The following is a 19,753-nucleotide window of genomic DNA, read 5'->3' on the forward strand; positions in this document are numbered from 1 at the left end:
AGCTTAGTACACTGGGCTGCCCTTTTTTCTATTAGGCACTAGCTATCGAGCATTTGAGCTTATCTTGATTTGCTTTTATTGTCTTTTGTTTTCTTACCCCATAGATTAATTCAGTTGTGGAAGGAAATTAAAATAAGTCATTCTAAAACACGCTTTTTCCGGTTGTGATGGGGTTGCACCAGGGATCATCTTTTAGTCCATTCCTATTTTCCTTGGCGATGGACGCATTGACGAGACACATTCAAGGTGAGGTGCCATGATGTATGTTATTTGCTGATGACATAGTTTTAATTGACGAGATGCGGGATGGTGTTAACGAGAGGCTGGAGGTTTGGAGGCAGACCCTAGAGTCTAAGGGTTTCAAGTTGAGCAGGACCAATACGGAATACTTGAAGTGCAAGTTCAGCAACGGTACCCAGGAAGGGGATATGGTGGTGAGGCTTGATACGCAAGTCATCGCCAAGAGAGGTAGTTTCGAGTATCATGGATCTATAATACAAGGTAATGGAGAGATTGATGAAGATGTCACGCATCGTATCGGAGCAAGATGGATGAAGTGGAGGCTCGCTTCTGGTGTCTTGTGTGATAAGAATGTGCCGCTAAAACTTAAAGGTAAGTTCTTGTGGTGAGACACCAACTATGTTGTATGGAGCAGAGTGTTGGCCGGTCAAGAACTCTCATACCCAGAATCTAAAAGTAGCTGAGATGAGGATGTTGAGGTGGATGTGTGAGCATACCTGGTTGGATAAGATTAGGAATGAAGTTATTCAGGAAAAGGTGGGAGTGGCCCCTATGGAGGATAAGATGCGGGAGGCGAGGTTGAAATAGTTCAGGCATGTTAAGAGGAGAAGTATAGAAGCCCCAGTTAGAAGGTACGAGCGGTTAGCCTCAACGGGTAGCAGGAGGGGTAGAGGTAGGCCTAAAAAGTCTTGGGGAGAGGTTATTAGGTGGGACATGGCGCAGCTGGAGCTGACTGAGGACATGGCCCCAGACAGGAGGGTGTGTAGGTCAAAGATTAGGGTAGAAGGTTCGTAGGTAGTCGAGCATTTCTCTTTCTCTTGCTCAGTTCGTTAGCATTAGTGTTAGTATGATATCTTTTATCCATAGATGGCTATTACCACCTAGAGTTTGACTTCAGTCTTGGATTCAATCTTATTTCATCTTGCTATTATTCCTACTTGTTGTAATTACCTTTTCTTTTTCAATCGTTCTCTAGCCGAGGGTTTATCGGAAACAACCTTTCTGTCCTTCCAAGAGTAGGGGTAAAACTGCGTACATCTTACCCTCCTCAGACCCCACTTGCGGGATACTACTAGGTTTGTTGTTGCTTCCTTTGATTAACTAATCATATTTGTGTATACTGGAGCTAAATGTAAAACGAAACAATTAAATTTTCATATTGAGGCCAATATAAAATTGATTCCTTATTACATTTACATTTATCACTGATATGTTAATCTAAAGTTAAAAACTCACTAGATTTCATCCCATTTCGCGCTTGTTTTTACAACATTAGATGCATCAAATATTCGTCCAACAACTGCAACCCTTAGAAACATTTCTACTCCGAAATAGCACAGAATAAAAAGTTGGACAAGAATTAGCAGTCGTTATAGTTGGATTCGAAATCAACGCTACCATTCCCAGCCTTTCGTTAAAGAACAAGAAAAGAACATCTACCAGTTATTTGAACAAGCAACACTCGAAAATCGGTTACTTTCAGTTTTAGCAAAAATGAATTTTTTAAAGTAAAATTTTACACTGTTTATAAGCCTGCTCAGGAACTGAATTTCAGTCTCCCTACTGTCAACGAGTCAAATGAAGGGCTACAAATAAAGGTCATATTAGTTGCTGACTTGCTGCAAACAGTAATACCACAGAGAAACAGCTTCTAGTAATCACGCATGGCATCCAACTCAAGAGCAACCGTCATATGATAAGAAAAATTCTTTAAGCGCGGCTGCTTAGCCACAGAGGGATTTCGTAATACAGGGGGGAAATGATAAATGATACAAGAAAAAAGAAAAGAAAATGAGAAGCTCACACCAATTACTACAAGCAATATAGTATTTAAATCATACACAGCATACATCAGAACATTGCATTTCTAAGTTAGAAGGACATCATCAATTCCCATCTCGGTGATTTGGAGACCACACATCTCATCTATTCTCCCCTGCTATCATCCTCAGACATGTCATCACCTCTGTGCCTGCAATCCGATTCAGCACAAGTTGAGATACCGCTTCATTTGCTGGAAAGCAGTTTAGGAAGTATGACAAACGACAGACATCAATAAAAGGAAAAACTAGAGTATGCAATTTTTTTCAAGAAAATCAGCAGCTTATCATCAGTTCTTGGTCATCGTTTATCACTATGTAACAAAATTTTCTACTCAATCTAATAGCATGGGAGCACTTTTGAACGATGCAATGTGCTTTTTTTAGATTAATTGGAAATGAAATTTATAATGACGTACAACCTGTTCTTAACTATAACAGACCGACATTTTTACCATACGTGTGCGCGCACCCACCCACACACATGTGGGATTATACTGGGTATGTTGTTGTTGTTGTTGCGCGCGCACACACAGAGGGTGGAAGAAACAGTGACAAGGGAGACATACATAGTAACAAGGGCTAACGCTTTTTATCCCATTCGACCATTGGTATATTGATAGGAACCTTGGTGCAGTCAATAAAAGTTATTTTACAAGCCAAGGTAGAACTTGAAGGTCAACTATGCAATGCCTGACAAATGGAGAGACAAAACCTTATTATGGAAAAGGGGTGACAAGGTGAGAGAGGGGCGGGCCCATTATCCACCGAGTTTCGAAGGCTGCGGTTGGTCCAAAGGATCGGCCCCAAACGGATTTCTCGGTCATCAAAAAAAAAAAAAAGGGGTGACAAGGTGAGAAAGTATCGGCAGTGAACTCGAAGGTGGAAAAACTAGAGTATGCAAGTTTTTCAAGAACTTCAGCAGATTTTCTTGGTCATCACTTATCACAGTGGTAATTGAACAAATTCCCTCTGCTCATGTAACAAAAACTTCTACTAGGTCTAATAAAATGGGAGCACTTTTCAAGGCAATGTTTTTTTGTTTTTTTTTTTTGGGTGGGGGGGTGGGGGGGTGGGTGGGTTAAATTGTCAATGTCATTTATATCAATGTACAACTTCTTAACTTTTAAGTATAACAGAAGTACAGAACAACCTTTTTACTGTACACACACACACCGAGAGAGCGCGACAAGGGCTAATGCTTTTTATCACATTTGATCATGGTATATTGACAAGAAACTCGGTGCAATCAATACAAGTTATTTTACAAGCCAAGGTAGAACTTGAAGAAGCTTGAAAGCACATGGATTTAAAGTCAACTGACAAAGAACAATACTGGTTAAGGCCAAAGGTGATGAAAACTTAGGCAACAGCTACAATTTCTAGCAAGTGAACATGACTCTATCTCAAAAGGTCACAACCTCTTAATTGTACAAGGAATATGGGCATGGTGCTACAAAGCAAAATTGTGCTGGGATTTTAGTTTTCAACAGATCAGAATGGTTGTCATTTGGACCTTTCTACACAAAGATATGATCAATTCTAACAAAGTCACTCCATACAGCGTTACAGCACACGCTGCAATCGCAGGCTAAGGTGGTATTCCAATGCAAGATTGGGTCACTCCGGCGATGTACTTGGATCAACCATTGTATTTCTCCCACAAGATATGTGAATTCTAGAATTTGATAACTGAAAGAGAGGAGAAAAGGTCAGCAAGGTGGCAGAGAGATACTAATCCAAAGAGCGAAGGAAACACTGATTGATAATAGCTCTTGCTTTACCACCCTGCTGAGGGAAGGAAAACTGATAATGAGCACTTTATCTAGTATACTTCCAAACATAATGCAGAGTGAGGATATGTTTTGAAGTTGAGGAGGAACTTACTGGATTGGGAAGTTGACGAATTTCAGGACTTAGTTTAGATACTTTATAAGCAGAATCTCACCGACGGTTCAATCTTTCGAAAGCAAGGACAAAGCAAAGGAATTTTTCACAGTTAAGGATTTTTATTACATATAACTGAGGCTGGACGACCTGGCTTTTTGTCATGCCTCAGTACGAGTCCACGGGAGCCTAGAAAAAGTGCTTCCGTTGGTTGGCAATATGGGGGGCTATCTTTTGCTGAGAATTTGAGGAAAAGGAAGATGACTCATATTAACAGCCTAACAGGTGCTACGTTTAAGAGGTTGGGTAAAGCTATGGACCACATGCTGCTACGCTGTCAGGTTGCACACCAATTATGGAGTACAATTAAGAACCTGTTTGGTAATGCCTACACCCCCACCCCCGAAAACAGAGGCCATGCTGACATCATATTTAAGCTGCTTTTACATTGACATCGTCCCATTCATCACGGAAATGTCTATAAATAAGTAGCATAAGCCCTCCCATCAAAAGAACGAAAAGTAGCATAAAACCTACACCACAATCTGACTCTTCTGAAGTTTAAGCTCTAAATGAATTTCACAATAAGCACATTACTAACACTCCTTAATAGAAGCGATAAGGTTGCCTTTCTTCTAAAGATTACCCTCCAAGCCAGAATTTTTTTGATAAGTTGAAGTACCCTCCAAGCCAGATCTTAAAACATACGAATTCTTTTGCACTCACGCCAATAGATAATTATATTAAAACCAAAACTGTAATTAAATCCCACTGAGAGTTTAAAGCCTGACCGCCATGAAGAGGTAAGGTTCCAAGCTTTTCTGTCCAATTGAAGGTTTTCTAAGGCAGATGAGGCAAGCATTACATCCTGCGGAAGCTCATCATTTTCGTATCTCCAGTTGTATTCATCTTTCCTATATCCAGATATAGATGAACCTGCCCTTCTGTCTAGAATCTCAACAAGATCAGAAATTCATGCACTTATCTGGGAATTAATTACCAACAGGAAAAGAAAAGGGGGAAAAAAAAAGATCAGCTAGACTACTTACCAGATGACTGGGCAGCAGGACCTGACCTGTGGTGTAAAATGGTACCAAGTCAAATTTAAATCAAATGAGAGGGTAAGAGAAGAAGTGATAATGTTTTATATGTTAACCTTCCCAATGGAGGTAAGCCTCCAGCAACTGAAGATGAAGAAGGCTTCCTAATGTTCCTAGCTTCAGTATTGGAAAGAGATCCAGCATCTGGTGCAGTAAATCTCCTTCCAGCCCCCATTGCTTGAGATAAATTCTGCAAAAAAAATAAATTTTAGTAACAATACTTGCTATAATTCCTAACCGCAGACTTCCATATTTACCCACATTTTGAGAGAATCGGTATGGTCATAGCAAGATCTTTCTTATTACAGCACAACCCACAAAAACGGAATTGTGTATAGAGAGGAAGTCGCAGCTAAGAAATAGTACAGGAAACTGTTATTTGCAAATACTATATTTAAAAAAAATTACACATATCAAACAAAATAATAATAATAATAATAATCATTTGTCAGACTATATTGACATCTAAACTAAAAGATTTTACCCAACCTCATATTTCAAGAATCCTTCAAGAACATCCAAAAGCAAGGGAGCGCTATCACCATTCCTGTTAAGATCATATCCATTCTTGCTGCTAAATTCTTTTAGCTCAGATTTCCACGAATCCTTTGGCTACACAATCACATAACGGGTCCTTCATAAGTAGAACAAGATACTGACAAGATTTTGCAAAGAACAGTATATATTTGCTCGGGAGAATCCCGTACATGATTACCAAATTACACTCTGGCAAATAAACTTTAAGTGAATGGTTTAATTGAGCCCAATCCAAATATTCACATATAAGGGCAGTTAGTAGCCTTCCTGCACATCAAGAGAGGGGAAAAAACAAAAGTTAATACGAACAAGGAAAGTGATCTACTATAGGAGGATGTATCAAATTTTAACACTTCTTAGAGCTAAAACACATCAATGCTGATGCATTGATCATTAGACAAACAGAGTGCAATAACAGGTATATTATCGTCACAATTAGATTCAGATAAAATATGTCTAGGTACCTTCGGAAAATTCTAAGGTAACAAGAGAAGTTTTTAATTTGAAGGGAATATCCCTCAAAATATAGTATCTTTTGTAAACGAAGTCGCTTTATGCTTTCTGTAAATCACATGTGAAGAGGCATATCCATGTCCCATGAAACTTAATATCTTTATTCTAGAGAGGATTCTTTCTCCTTAAAGTTAAATTTTCTAGAATTCTTTTCAAAATGAGGACTCTTTCCAGCAAAAGAATTTGCATTTAGATAGTTCTATCATATATTATTTTTTTGTAATGGAATTAATCTGATGTATGATGAGCAAAAGCCATTATGTTTCTCCCCTTCATATCTTTATTTTTAATATTTGTATACAAGTAAGGTCTGACCAAAACCTTCCACATTGATAGATTTTAGTTCAAAAGAAAATCATAATACGAGAAATAGTAGGCGTCAAAAAGGGATAAGGAGGCCATAAAGGAAATAGACATTGCCTAACTCAATCCCAAAAGGTTGCTCATGAGATGAGGATTGTCAAAACAATATAACAAAAATCCATTCCTCAACCAATGTGAGACACTCTAACACCCTGCACAATATAATTTGGTTGGAAAGGCCATTTGAAGAAGAAGAGGTACTGGAAATTATCAATTCTAGTGCACCTGAATCCTGATAAAGCATATGGACCAGATGGCTTTACTATGGCATTCTATCAAAAGGCATGGAGAAATAAAGAATGGCATTCTGCGAGCACTTGAATCTTCCATCAGAACGGGCAGACGATCAGAAGCTGTAATGCCACATTTATTGCTTTAATACCAAAGGAAGAAGGTGCAGTAAAATTGAAGGATTTCAGGCCTCTTAGTTTGATTAGTAGCATTTACAATATAGCTGCCAAATCTCTAGCTGAAAGATTGAAGAAAGTGATCAGCAAACTTGTTTGTGGATATCAGGACGTATTTATTCAGGGAAGACAGATAACTGATGCTGCCCTCATAGTGAATGAAGTTTTTGGTTGGGGACTGAAAAAAGGAGAAAAAAGGATCCTTTTGCAAATTGGATGTAGAAATGACTTTTGACCATTTAGATGGTCCTTCCTATTGCAGGTACTACAAAAGATGGGCTCTATAAAATAGAGTCCCCAGAACAATATGTAAACTAGAGTGATACCAAAAAAAATTCTAAAACCAAAAACAAACTTGGAAAGAATAGATTAAAGAGAGGAAAAAAACTTAATGAAGCATAAAGAAGAAATATGCAAGCGTTGAGGAAAAAGCTCTTGCTTTGTAGTTTGCACTTTGCAGACCAAGGGCCAAAAAGTATTTGTTACAAAACAACAAAGAGAACAAACAAACCAGCTTTTAAGCCATTTTTAACTTCTGGAAGCGTTTGGCAACCAAAAAAAGGGCTTAAAAAAAGCTAAAATCTGCTTTAAAAAGGGCAAAACCAATAAGTTGGGTAACCCAACTTTTTCAAAATTGGCTTAAAAGCCATATTGTTTTGACCAAGGATATTACTTTCTTGTCCATTATAAGTTTTCATAATACCAAATTTACCCTCAGTCAAATAAAATCCTAAAACCTCGTGTTTCTCCTCTTTTCTACACTTATGAAGACAACAATCATCTTCTTTCCTCTTCCTCTTTGCTTCATCTTCATTTGTCTGCATTTTTGGTATGTGTTCATGCCAAAATCCACTCTAAATCAAAAAGTTAACTCAAATACAAAGAGAAAGCTTTGGAAAAGAAAGAGCAAGATCCGTAAATTTTAAAAGAGAACATATGCGAAAAGAAGAAAAAACAGAACATAAATAGCAAACCCTTTGAATTTGACAACAACGTTGCCACTAGCTGCTGCTAGATCTCTAATGAATTTGAGTTACTTAAGTTTTGAGGTTGGCCAATCAAACCTAAGCCTGAATAAAAATTATCTAAAGTAATCAATTAAATTAAAATATAATTTTTTTTGGATTAATTCATAATTAAATAAATTGTAGTAATCAACTACTTTATTATGTTAACTTTAAGGATATTTCTGTCTTTTTAACAGAAAAAGTGCTTACCAACACTTGTTTACCAAACACTTAACAACTTTTTTTTAAGCTTCAGCACTTTTATCCAAACAGGTAACTGCTTATTTATAAAATAAGCTCCAACACTTAAAAGCTACTTTTTTCCAGCTAATCCAAACGGGCTCTATGAAATTAGAAAAAGCTTTTTGACTTTTGAGTTCTTCTGGTTTGAAAATTTACTATGAGTTAACTTCTGAGTATTATCATACTAAAAAAGATAATTAAGCAATTTTGGTTCCAATTTGGAAATGTTATCTGGGCGCACGCCCCAAATGAACACCCAAAAAGTTGGAACTTACGCCTAAGCGAATGCCCGGAGGATTGGGACTTATGTTGCACGATACTTATGCCACGCTAGTACGCCTCGGTGCATTTTTACCCTGGGGCTCTCAGCGAAACTCGTTCAGAAAATGCCTTTTAAGACACAAATGCAGAGTTCAAGTACATGCTTAACTTTGCTGATAGATGACACTCTCTAGGACTTTCTCTAAGACTCTTTTAATATAAAGTACTGGAAATTGATTTTGGGGATGGTACTTTGTAGTTATTTTAGATATCAAATTTCATCACAACTTACAAACTAAATCAGTTTGAAACAGGAAAGTAATATCATGCTTCACAAAACAAGGCATCAAAAGCCAAATCATGAATTATTAAAAAAAAGGTGTAGCCATTTGCAAGCAAGATTTAGATTTATCATGCGGGAGGTTCACAGCAGTAGATCCTAAAACAGATATTTAGATTGAACTCCCATGTCCTAAACGACCAAAGGTCAATACGTACAATAGATTGAGACTTTTAACAAGTGGTCTGCTGCAGTACTTTAAAACAACTCAGCTTTCTGATATATTACCAAAGTCAGATAGAATTCTTCTAGACAAGATAAGTATGTCTTACCTTCCATCTTTAACACAAACATTTGCAAGGATTTATAACCAGAAGAATAACAAAACGGACAAAAACATTAAAATGACCTGAAGGTGAATTATGGAGGTGTTTTGCCTGATCATTGCAGCTACCCAATAGTGCAGGGGGCAAGCCTTCATCCTTCTCAATTACCTTATCCTCCTCTTCAATTGCCTCGAAAACACTCGCTCTAAGTTCAGCCTAAGAAACGTCACACCGTAAAATATGTAAAATTGTAAAATTATCTCATAGGGTATGCAATCTACAACAAAAAAAGAATGATCCAACTAAAAGGAAGGGAAGCAAATGTGACATAACAATTAGAGATCATCAGTTTTTAGTTTTTTCTACGATTCTCGAGCATTAAATATCCAACCTGGTACACATTCACTTTCAGCCTTTTTCTAACTCTATTTCCTCTTCTTTTTTGTACATAAACGAATTCTCTTGTCATCTTCTTGAGCCGAGCGTCTATCGGAAACAGCCTCTCTATGCCCCAGGGTAGGGGTAAGGTATGTGTATACACTACCCTTCCCAGACCCCACTTGTGGGATTATACTGGATTGTTGTTGTTGTTATTGTACATAAAAGAATTAGTGCGATGCGAGTGGAAAAATGAGTTGAATATCTTTATCTTGTAAGCATGAAATTTGATATTTCTATAAGCTGCTGTTACAGTCAATCCAAAAGTTCCACTTTGAAGCATAGACAATTCTCACTACCCATGAATTCTGCACTGAACATTTTCTTTTTCTTTTTTTAATTTTATAAATAAATAGTCTTTTAAAGCATAGATAGATAACTACCAGATCGGATCCTAGCATCATTTTAGGTCAAGTAAAGGAGAAATTAGAAGAGAGCACATATAAAAAAGGAAAATGCAGAGGAGATAAAGTGGGGAAAATAGTAAATACTCGGATCTTGGCGAGGACGCCTTTCTTCTCCAGGGTTCGAGTGACTAGGGTTTTGAGGTCCATCATTTCTCTTGTGTAATCGTCCATTTCTGTAGATATTGAAATTCTTCTCTACTTTCGGGCTACACTCTGCTAAGAACTAGAAATGTTGCTCTTTTGTAAGGAAAGGCCGCTCCGTTTTGCCCTCTCTCTGCGGATTTTTTGGTTCTACTGCCAAATTTTGAACGAAAATGGTTTGTTTGGACAATATTTGGATTCTAACTTGACACCATTTTTCATTTTGGCACTCTATCTCTAACTTGTTTCATTTTGGTCCTCCAATTCTATTTTATATGTTCCATTTTGGCCCTCCAACTCTATTTTTTAAATTCCATTTTAACACAAAAGCTAAAATCAGTGCAAAAAATATAATGCGCATGCATACACAAATTTGAGGTATAACAAATATCCAATTAAATATTGCCACCTGATTTTTTCACCCATGTCAAACGGGTCAATATTAAAATACCAGAACCCGATCATATTTTTTATTGGTTTATTTTATCTAAACGGGTCAGGTATGAAATCGACAGATAAAAGCTTTGGAACTTAGAGAATGAAGATGGAGCAACAGTGGATGGAAATATACAATCGGGTTAGGGTATTTTAGTATTGACCCGTTTGACATGGGTTATAAAACCAAGTGTTAATATTTAATTGGATATGTATTACACCTCAGATTTTTGTATACACACGCACTATATTTTTACACTGATTTCAGCTTTTGTGTTAAAAGTAGAACATAAGAAATAAAGTTGGAGAGCCAAAATGGAACATATAAAATAGAGTTGGAGGGCCAAAATGGAACAAGATATAAATAAAGTGTTAAAATAAAAAATAGTGCCAAGTTGAATGGTATGTATATATGTATTTGGCCTATTTGGTTAAAGTTGAATCTGTGATACTTTACATTCTGAGTTTTAAATTATTTGCACAGACATTGTTAACAAATACTCCTATTTTGTAATCGAACATAGATTCCCAAATATTTTTTTTGAAAAGTAATCCCAGAAAAAATTAAGTTATATTTGGATTTTAAAATTTTAGTTTTCAAAATCTCCCAAAAACTAGATTAATTCTATAAGCAAACACATATTTAAAAAAAAATGAAAAGAAAACTTCCAAAACCTATGGCCAAACACCTACTAATTGTCATGATTACTAAAATAAATAGTCCAAAATATTTATTACTTTAGAAAATTAAGATTTAATTAATTATTTTTTCTTTATTTTATCCTTAGTATTATTGTTCGTAAATATAAATAATATTGAGATTAAATTATTTGCACAGTCATTGTAATTTTCTAATAAATAATTTAATTGAATGAATTTTTTTTAGGTACAGAATATACACTCATATATTTTACAATTTCACAATAATGGAGAATAGTGTGAACACCAAGCTTCAGGACTTGAAAGAGAAATATAAGTTTATTATATCTTTTTTTTTCACTTTATATGATATTAGTACTATTTGAGAAGTTAAATAACTTTTTCTTACTACAACTTTTTGATACATTATTTAAATATTCTTAATATAAAAGATGCAATTTTTAGTATATTTTTATGTAGTTTCTTATTGTCTAAATTTTATTTTATTAAGACTGTGAAATCGATGTCCTAATTAAGAGCGAAAATTAGAAGGTCTGGTCATCGTACTCTTTTTGTAACAGAGAGTAAAATTTTATTAATGATTAAATATGAAGTAGTATTATTCTTTAACATATGAAGAGTCATAAATTAGGTAAGTGCAACTTTTAGTTTGAGATTTCTAAATATGCATATTAGTTGAAGTTGTTTTTGAGTTACTCCTATAAGTTATGTGTAATCGTAGAGGCAAGTGGTGATTCTAATTGAATTGATCATGTGGGTGATTTGTGTGGATTTTCCTTCTTTAGGTTTTTTTCTTTTTGGACGATAGATTTATTTTATTTTGATAATCTCATGTGTTTCTCGTTAACATGTACAAATCTATGATGTGCTTTGCTTGTTTCACAGTGAAGGGAATTTTAGAACAATGGTCAAGTTGTTTCCGCGTGATCTATAGGTAGGTCGCATATATCACACCCTAAAAGCCCTTTCCCGGACCCTGCATGAAAGCAATACTTTCTGCACCGAGCTGTCTTTTTTTAAATATATTTATATATAATGAAAATGAAATTTACTTTGTTGATTATGAAAGTAAGAATTTTTGGGAACAAATAACAAAACAATGAAGTCAACAAGCGATTGACAAGATGGAACAAGGCAGGAGCCAAGAAGAGTTAGAAACTTGAGTAAAGAGTAATACATTCTATCAAATAAATCGTGACTCAACTTTATAGATTCGTATCTCTGAATATAACAGTTAGTTTGTTTATGATTTGACTCTCATAATATTTGCCTCTCCTACATTAGGTTTTGATCTTCGCGACTCCAGCTAAAATATGGTTGTAGTAATTATTTAGAGTTGAAATAATCACCATTTTTGTTATGTTTAAAATTGGGCCAAATACATTGATAGCCCCTTAAATCATACATTGAGCTTAATTGTTGTACTACGCTCAAGAGCAGGAAGTTAAGGTATGTGAGGCTAACTCTCTATGTTTGGGAATGTTAACAATTCTCCTTTACTACGTTTCTTTTACGACGTTACTAATTGCCTCAAAAATATAGTTAAACTTAGTTCCTTGAATAGTTGCAGAACTTCTATTATCTACCTTCATAACTCATTCATGACTTTCATTTTGAACGTTGTGAGCTCAGTGCGTAATCACTATAGACTTGGGTTTGATACCCATGAGTCTCGGTCTAGATTTCTCAGCATGTCATAAACAATTGAAGTTTTAGTTTTCATAATCAGTTCAAGAATACATGTCTCAGTCTAGTCCAATTCAGTATTCCAGTATCTTGTAACTCAATATGATTCAGTATTTCAGCATCACATATTGCAGTATGATTCTCAGTTCCTGAATTTAAATCCCTGAATGTTGAACACTTGTATTTGGGCCTGAGGCCGTAGTTTATATGCTCTATGCATATTTGGATTTGAGGTCGTAGTTTATGCTTTATGCATGTTTGGGCCTGAGGCCGTAGTTGATGCTTTATGCATTTTTGGGCATTTTTGGGCTTGAGGCCGTAGCTTGTGCACATATATATATATATATATATTGGGTCGGAGGCCGTAGTTTATTCAAATAAACAGGTTGTTCATCATTCAGAAGAGTGAGTATTCATATCCTTACTTCCTTTGTTCTGTTCAGTTATCAGTTATCATTTCAATTTAATGCTGTATTCTGGCCCGGGCTCGGGCCTTAGTGGGCCTAACGGGCCGGGCTTCGTGGGCCTGGGCTCTGGCGGTCCCGGTCTTCGTGGGCTCAATGGGTGGAACCGGCCCGTGACGGGCCTAAGTCCACATGGTCCTGTGCTTAACGGGCCGGGCTCGTGGGCTTCGCGGGCCTAGCGTTTTTTTTAAGGCAATTTCTTGTAGTATCATGGCTATATTAAAAATTCACTATGTAGTATATATGTAGATCTAATTATTAAAGTGCTTGACGAAAAAGAAAATAACAAAACAATAGTAAAACACTAAATTGTCATGCATAATATATTGTCTTGTAGTATATATATTGTATCTTATGTATATATATTCGCATAATATATTTTCTTGTAGTATATATATTGTATCTTATGTATATATATTCGCATAATATATTGTCTTGTAGTATATATATTGTATCTTATGTATATATATTCTCTTATATATTTTCTTGTAGTATATATATTGTATCTTATGTATATATATTCGCATAATATATTGTCTTGTAGTATATATATTGTATCTTATGTATATATATTCTCTTATATATTTTCTTGTAGTATATATATTTTATCTTATGTATATATATTCGCATAATATATTGTCTTGTAGTATATATATTGTATCTTATGTATATATATTCTCTTATATATTTTCTTGTAGTATATATATTGTATCTTATGTATATATATTCTCTTATATATTTTCTTGTAGTATATATATTGTATCTTATGTATATATATTCGCATAATATATTGTCTTGTAGTATATATATTTTATCTTATGTATATATTGTAGCTTATAAATAATTCTAAGTATAGACAAAGAAATATTGCGAAAAGATATTCATGGGTAGAAGCAATAAATTTTATTACCAAAAATGACATATCTTTCTTAGTCATCCTTCCCCCAATGGAATGAGCACAACAAGGTACTAATACCACCATTAGAAGAAAAAAAAACTAAGGAAGATATGCCAAAATACAAGTTACATATTAGTCTATGTATTATCTCTAACAAATCTCATAAATCCTTCAAGGTTCATAATTTCATCATCTAATCTTTCACCTGGTGCAACATTATGGTAAAATTCACTATCGGTAAATTGAAAACAAGGGTGATCACTATCAAGAATTACGGAAGGAGGAGGACGTCTAGGTTGGCGACTACTTTCAACTTGCTTATCTTTTCTAGGTCGGGGAGCCGGGGGAAGGGTAGTTGGTTGGCCACTACTTTCACCGGTTTTATCTTTTCCTTTACCAAACATTTTTTTCAAAGTAAATGCCATATTAATTATAATTATGCAAACTAAACCACACAAAAATATATTCTTAAAACGTAAGAGTTGAAACGAGTTTACCGGATTGCCGAACAACTTCTTGAAAATTGAAAATCGTTGAACACTTGAAAACTTCAATTCAACAACTTCACAATTTTTCACGAAATTTCAACAATAAATTAAGTAATTGTAGTAGAGAGATTGAGAGAGATTGAGAGATATTGGGGGCCAAATGGCCATTTTTTAAACTTAAAAACGGTCATATTTTCAGCCCAAACGGCTAGATTTTAAATATGGCCGTTGGAGATTTTTTTTTTTTTAAAAAAAAAAATAGTCGTTAGGCCCGTTAGGCCCGCCAGGCCCGGCCCAGGCCCGGCTGACGGTCCCGGGCTAAACGGTCCCGAGCTCGTGGGCTCATATTAGAAGACCGGCCCGTCACGGGCTTCTGAGGACCACCAGGACCGGCCCACTAGGCCCGCGGGCCCGGTCCGGTCCGGTTCAGGCCCGGCCCACCGAGCAGCCTCATTTCAATTACTCAGTTATCAATTATCATTTCAACTATCAGTTATCGGTTATCATTTCAGTTATCAGCTATCAGTTATCATTTCAGTTTCAACAATTATCATTTCAGTTATCGGTTCAAGATTAGTTTCAGCATTTATGTTGGCTAGACAGAGTCGCAGGCTTTTCATATTAAGCTATGTTGGCTACACATATGCTTCAGAATTGTATTAGCATTTCCGCACTTTGATTTATATCATCCATACTTCCAGTATATCAGCATGTGTTAGTTTATCTTCTGCATTCAGGATGTTATGATATCACATGTTGATTCAGCCAGCTAGTTGGTTCGTTCAGGCACGGGTGCCGTGTTACGTCCAGGCCCAGGTTCGGGGCGTGACACAACCAAATTGAAAAAGATTACGATAAAGTTAAATATCAATTGTTTAGCATCGTCTTTTCAGGATTACGCTCATTGGCAAGGAAAAGTATGCCTTAGAGCCTTGATGACGACTTTGAAGCGCCCGAATGCAAAGCGCACATGTTTTGCGCCTTGCTTCAGTGCTTAACCGCGCCTTTGACAACACTAGCTTCAGAATAATTAGTTTTAGTTACATATCCTCTAAAATTCTTGGTTTAAACTCCTTATCATACGTAGAGGGAGCCTGCCATTCATCTAATAAGTTAGATTGGCACAAACAATTCTAATCCTTCTGCACATATAAATGTTCATGAGATCAACAACAACAACAACAAACCCAGTGTAATCTCACAAGTGAAGCCTAGGGAGGGTACCTTACCCCTACTATTTGAAGGTAGAGAGGATGTTTCCGGTAAATGTTCACGAGATCCCCAACAAAGAAAATGTTCATGAGATGAGATACAGAAGAGTTCATGCAACATGCTTGACGAGTAACTAAACCTTAAGGGATCCGAACTCTGGAGAATTTGCCAAAATTATATTCATAACACAAATATATGCTGAGATGAAAACTTCAGTTGAGATGGCAGAAATTCATCTTTGAAAGTAGGTAAAACAAAATATGGTACAAGAATGGCAAGTCAAACAAGAACCAGCAATGGAACCTGGCAAAGTTAGAAACAGACAAGAAATGAGATGTACATGAATTTGTACCTACCACCAACAGAGAAACTGCACTATTTTAAAAAAAAGAAGAGAAAGTTCAATCATTTTCAAGTGAAGGCAGAACTGATAGTTGGTAGCAGTAGAGGAGAAATCTTAACATCATATATATATATTAGCTGAGACATCAAATTTCTTTTATTGCAGCGGAGCAGTAAAAGATGAGGTCATATTGTAAAGGTTGGCCAAACCTATGGTCATCAACATTTTCTTGTTTTTCCATTTTTTGAATGGGAGCCTTGGAGCAAAAGTAAAGTTGTCTCCAAGTAATCTATAGGTCACGGGTTCAAGCCCCGGAAGCAGCCACTAATGCTTGCATTAGGGTAGGCTGTCTACATCACACTCCTTGGGGTGCGTCCCTTCCCCGGACTCTACGTGAAAGCAGATGCCTTGTGCACCGGGTTGCCCTTTTTTTAAGCTAAAAAAACAAGCAGCATACTGCAAAGGTAACATCTCTTCATCACCATTTCAGACTAGGCCTTAGCTTATGCTGATTTCTCACATTAACATCAGAATGATTCAAACTAATAACTTGTGATTAGTCCCTTTTCTTCCCATTATGAGGGAATAATCTTACCCTCTCTTAACTGCGGATCATCAGTAGAACTGTGCATCTCATAGAATCCGAAGGTCCCAATATGTCAAGTGGATATAAATCTTTGGCATGATCAAGAATGGTAAATTGTCCTTGTACGCCTACTACTTGGTCATGTCTAAAAATAAAAACAAGGCGTAGTTATCAAATTTGGCTTGCAACAATAAACCTGATGCCTATCTGCGCAACCATGTAGCAGAATCCAAATTTCCAAAGCTTGAACAAACACTGCTTTTTCTCAACAATGATCAGGTCCGCTCTGACATAGAATTAAACTAAAAGTTCCTTCACTCAGTGAAAGCCATCCGGCTAACACATTTGCTCAAAAATCTAGAGAATCCTAATCCGCCGAGCCTCCAAAGGAGGCAGCTTTTCTAAAGCAGAAATAAAGGCATGCTTTGACATAGAACAGAACTCAGATTTTGTTCACTCATTCAAAACCAGATAAACACATTGCTCTCTTTTCCTCCTAACACTATTCCAAACTAAGAGGCCTTTAACTAATTCCAGAAAACAACACTGAAGTTGTAAAAGAATGTTCTTCATCTATCACAGAAACTAATCCATCCATTCCAAAACCAAAAGGCACGAAACATATTTTAAAGAGAAATTATCCACCATATTATAGGCACACAAAACTAAAAGTTACTCTTGAAATGCTGGAAAGGGAAAAGAGGAGGAAAGGGATTGTGCGCCAAAGCGAGATGATTCAACCTTTTCAATTACAAAGTAGAAGTTGCATCTCACAATAGGTAGGTCGGGACACTGGCTTCCTTTAGTAAAATTTTACTCTTCTATTTGACAATACGGGAAGGGGAGATTTTGGTGCAACGGTAAGACTTAGGTTCAAATCGTGGAAACAGCCTCATGCAGAAATGTAAGCTACGGTTACCTACAATAGACGCAATGTGGTCCAGCCTTTCCCTAAACTCTGCAAATAACAAGAGCTTAGTGCACCGAGCTAACCTTTTTCAATTTAACAAATATACTGAGCTGGGGCAGGAAGACAAATTATCTTCTTGGATCAATAATAATGGAAAGTGCAGAAACTACATGTCACAGTTATGAACTAACAAATTTTATCCACCTAAAATAAGAACACAAATCAGAAGAAATTGCAGTAATCAATTACCATTCTACCAAATATTAAATTTACAAAAATTCCATGTCCAAACAAAATTTCAAATTTTGAATCAAATTAACATAACATTAAACATACCATATCCAAGAAATTACAACGAAACTATTGACTTCCGCCTTCTTCCTCCAATTTCTTAACATAAGCTTTAAGCACCATAACCAAATTCCTAGCTGGAGCTTGAATAGTTCCAACAACAGCCGAAGCCGGTCCTTTCAAAGACCCAAGAAGCTGTGAATAAATCTCAGCCCGTGTAGGTAAAGTTTCAAGAGCCTTAAATTCCTCAGGTCCATAAAATTTCCCTTCAAAAACAGCACCAGTAAAATCATTATCCTCTAATTTCTTTTCCTTCTGGAATGTTCTATAAGGTTTTAAAGCAGCTGGAATTTCCTCACTATGTACAAATAACCACGCATTCATTCCTTTCATACATGGCTTTAACGCTTCCCATTTCGTACCTTCAATTGCTTTAAGTACTAAAGTGTTTTTAGCGACGAGAAGTTTTGTAGTATCAGGCAATTGAGATCTCAGTTCTTGAAATTGTTTGACTGTTAAGCCCTTGTAACTGATTCCAGCTAAAAGGTAACAATCTTCGAGCTGTTGTTTTACAGTTTCGACTGTTTCTTCTTTCTTGGTTCGGCTAATAGCTGAACGAATGGTTAAATTTTTGGACTTGGGTTTGAAATGGGGGTGGGTGGGGAGGGTGAGGGGGTTGTTGAAGTGGGATTTGAGGGAGAAAGGGTAGGAGTGAGAGGTTGAAGAGGGTAAGGTGAAGAAAGTAGCCTCCATTGATGAAAGCTTGAGAATTTCGATTGGGAGAGAGAGATAAGGGAGATGTTGTTGAATGTCCTTTGGTTGCCTTATCTTTTGTGCTATAATAGAATTTGGGGGTATTTTCGGAATAATGACTTGAATTCTAAATATGTCTTCTTAATTAAACAAATATTTTTTGGGAAATGTTTTCTTTAAAAAATGACTTATTTTTAAGTGTTTGATTGGAAATTATTTTTCAAAAAAAAAATATTAGTTGAAGATTGATAATAATATTAGCTAATTGGACAGTATTTTGATAAAGTTTTAAAATAGATTGATAATAATATGTAAGAGTTGGTTAAATGAGTAATATGAAATTAAGAGTTAAAAAGATGATTGTGAAGATATATAACTTTCGACTAAATAACTGAATAAGTACGAGTTTAATTTTTAAAAAATATTCTCAAAAGAGAAAAAAAAATGTAAAGTTGTTTAGTGCAATTGTAATATTCAAAATATTTTACTTTTCTTTTACATTTTTAGCATATTCATAATCTTATAAAAAAATGGCAGTCCGGTGCACTAAGCTTCCGCTATGCGCGGCGGGGTCGGGGAAAGGTCCGGACCACAAGTATTTATTATACGCACGCTTACCCTGTATTTTTGCAAGAGTTTGTTCGTGATCTCATGGTCACATGACAGCAACTTTACTAGCTACGCCAAGACTCCCCTTCATATTTATAATCTTATAATTATCAAATTATTTAGTATTTGCCTTTACCACTAAAAGAACTCCAGCATAAAAATGGATAAAACTCTATGCCGTCTAATTTTTTGAAAATAAAAATTTAGATTTATTTCTCATTATGATTCAAAATTAGCTTGATAGATCAAGGACAAAAATGAAAGTTTTTCTAAAGAATATTACACAAAATTTAACTGAGTGCAAAGTTGCTCAATTATGATAGATAAGCAATTTATACTTGCGAGAATGGAATAGTAATAACATAATATACCAAATGATGAAAAAGAAATAATACTAGAATAATTAATATAAACATAACTTTGTCTTCAAACCAACCGAGCCGACCGT

General features: G+C 35.8%; 2 protein-coding genes across 3 annotated transcripts; both read right to left on the reverse strand.

The window, feature by feature from the left end:
* Positions 1-1,932: 1,932 nt before the first annotated feature.
* Positions 1,933-10,145, reverse strand: LOC104220681 (protein TONNEAU 1a-like). Of its 2 annotated transcripts, none has more exons than XR_709562.2 (8): positions 9,914-10,143; positions 9,068-9,200; positions 5,763-5,851; positions 5,537-5,659; positions 5,104-5,237; positions 4,997-5,022; positions 4,739-4,891; positions 1,933-2,212 (listed from the first exon to the last, which is right to left on the reverse strand). XR_709562.2 is itself a non-coding variant. In XM_009771588.2 (8 exons), the coding sequence occupies exons 1-8, from the start codon at positions 9,998-10,000 to the stop codon at positions 2,167-2,169; spliced, it is 795 nt and encodes a 264-aa protein (XP_009769890.1). In that variant the 5' UTR covers positions 10,001-10,145; the 3' UTR covers positions 1,933-2,166. The 2 variants fall into 2 exon arrangements, 1 of the variants encoding a protein (XP_009769890.1); XM_009771588.2 differs by having other exon boundaries at positions 4,739-4,895; positions 9,914-10,145.
* A 7,729-nt stretch (positions 10,146-17,874) lies between these two features.
* Positions 17,875-18,758, reverse strand: LOC104220685 (large ribosomal subunit protein uL10c). The gene has a single exon (XM_009771591.2). The coding sequence runs from the start codon at positions 18,694-18,696 to the stop codon at positions 18,013-18,015; it is 684 nt and encodes a 227-aa protein (XP_009769893.1). The 5' UTR covers positions 18,697-18,758; the 3' UTR covers positions 17,875-18,012.
* Between the last annotated feature and the right edge of the window lie 995 nt (positions 18,759-19,753).

The sequence above is a fragment of the Nicotiana sylvestris genome, chromosome 4 (genome assembly GCF_000393655.2).
Source record: "Nicotiana sylvestris chromosome 4, ASM39365v2, whole genome shotgun sequence".
In the NCBI taxonomy this organism is placed as follows: domain Eukaryota; kingdom Viridiplantae; phylum Streptophyta; class Magnoliopsida; order Solanales; family Solanaceae; genus Nicotiana; species Nicotiana sylvestris.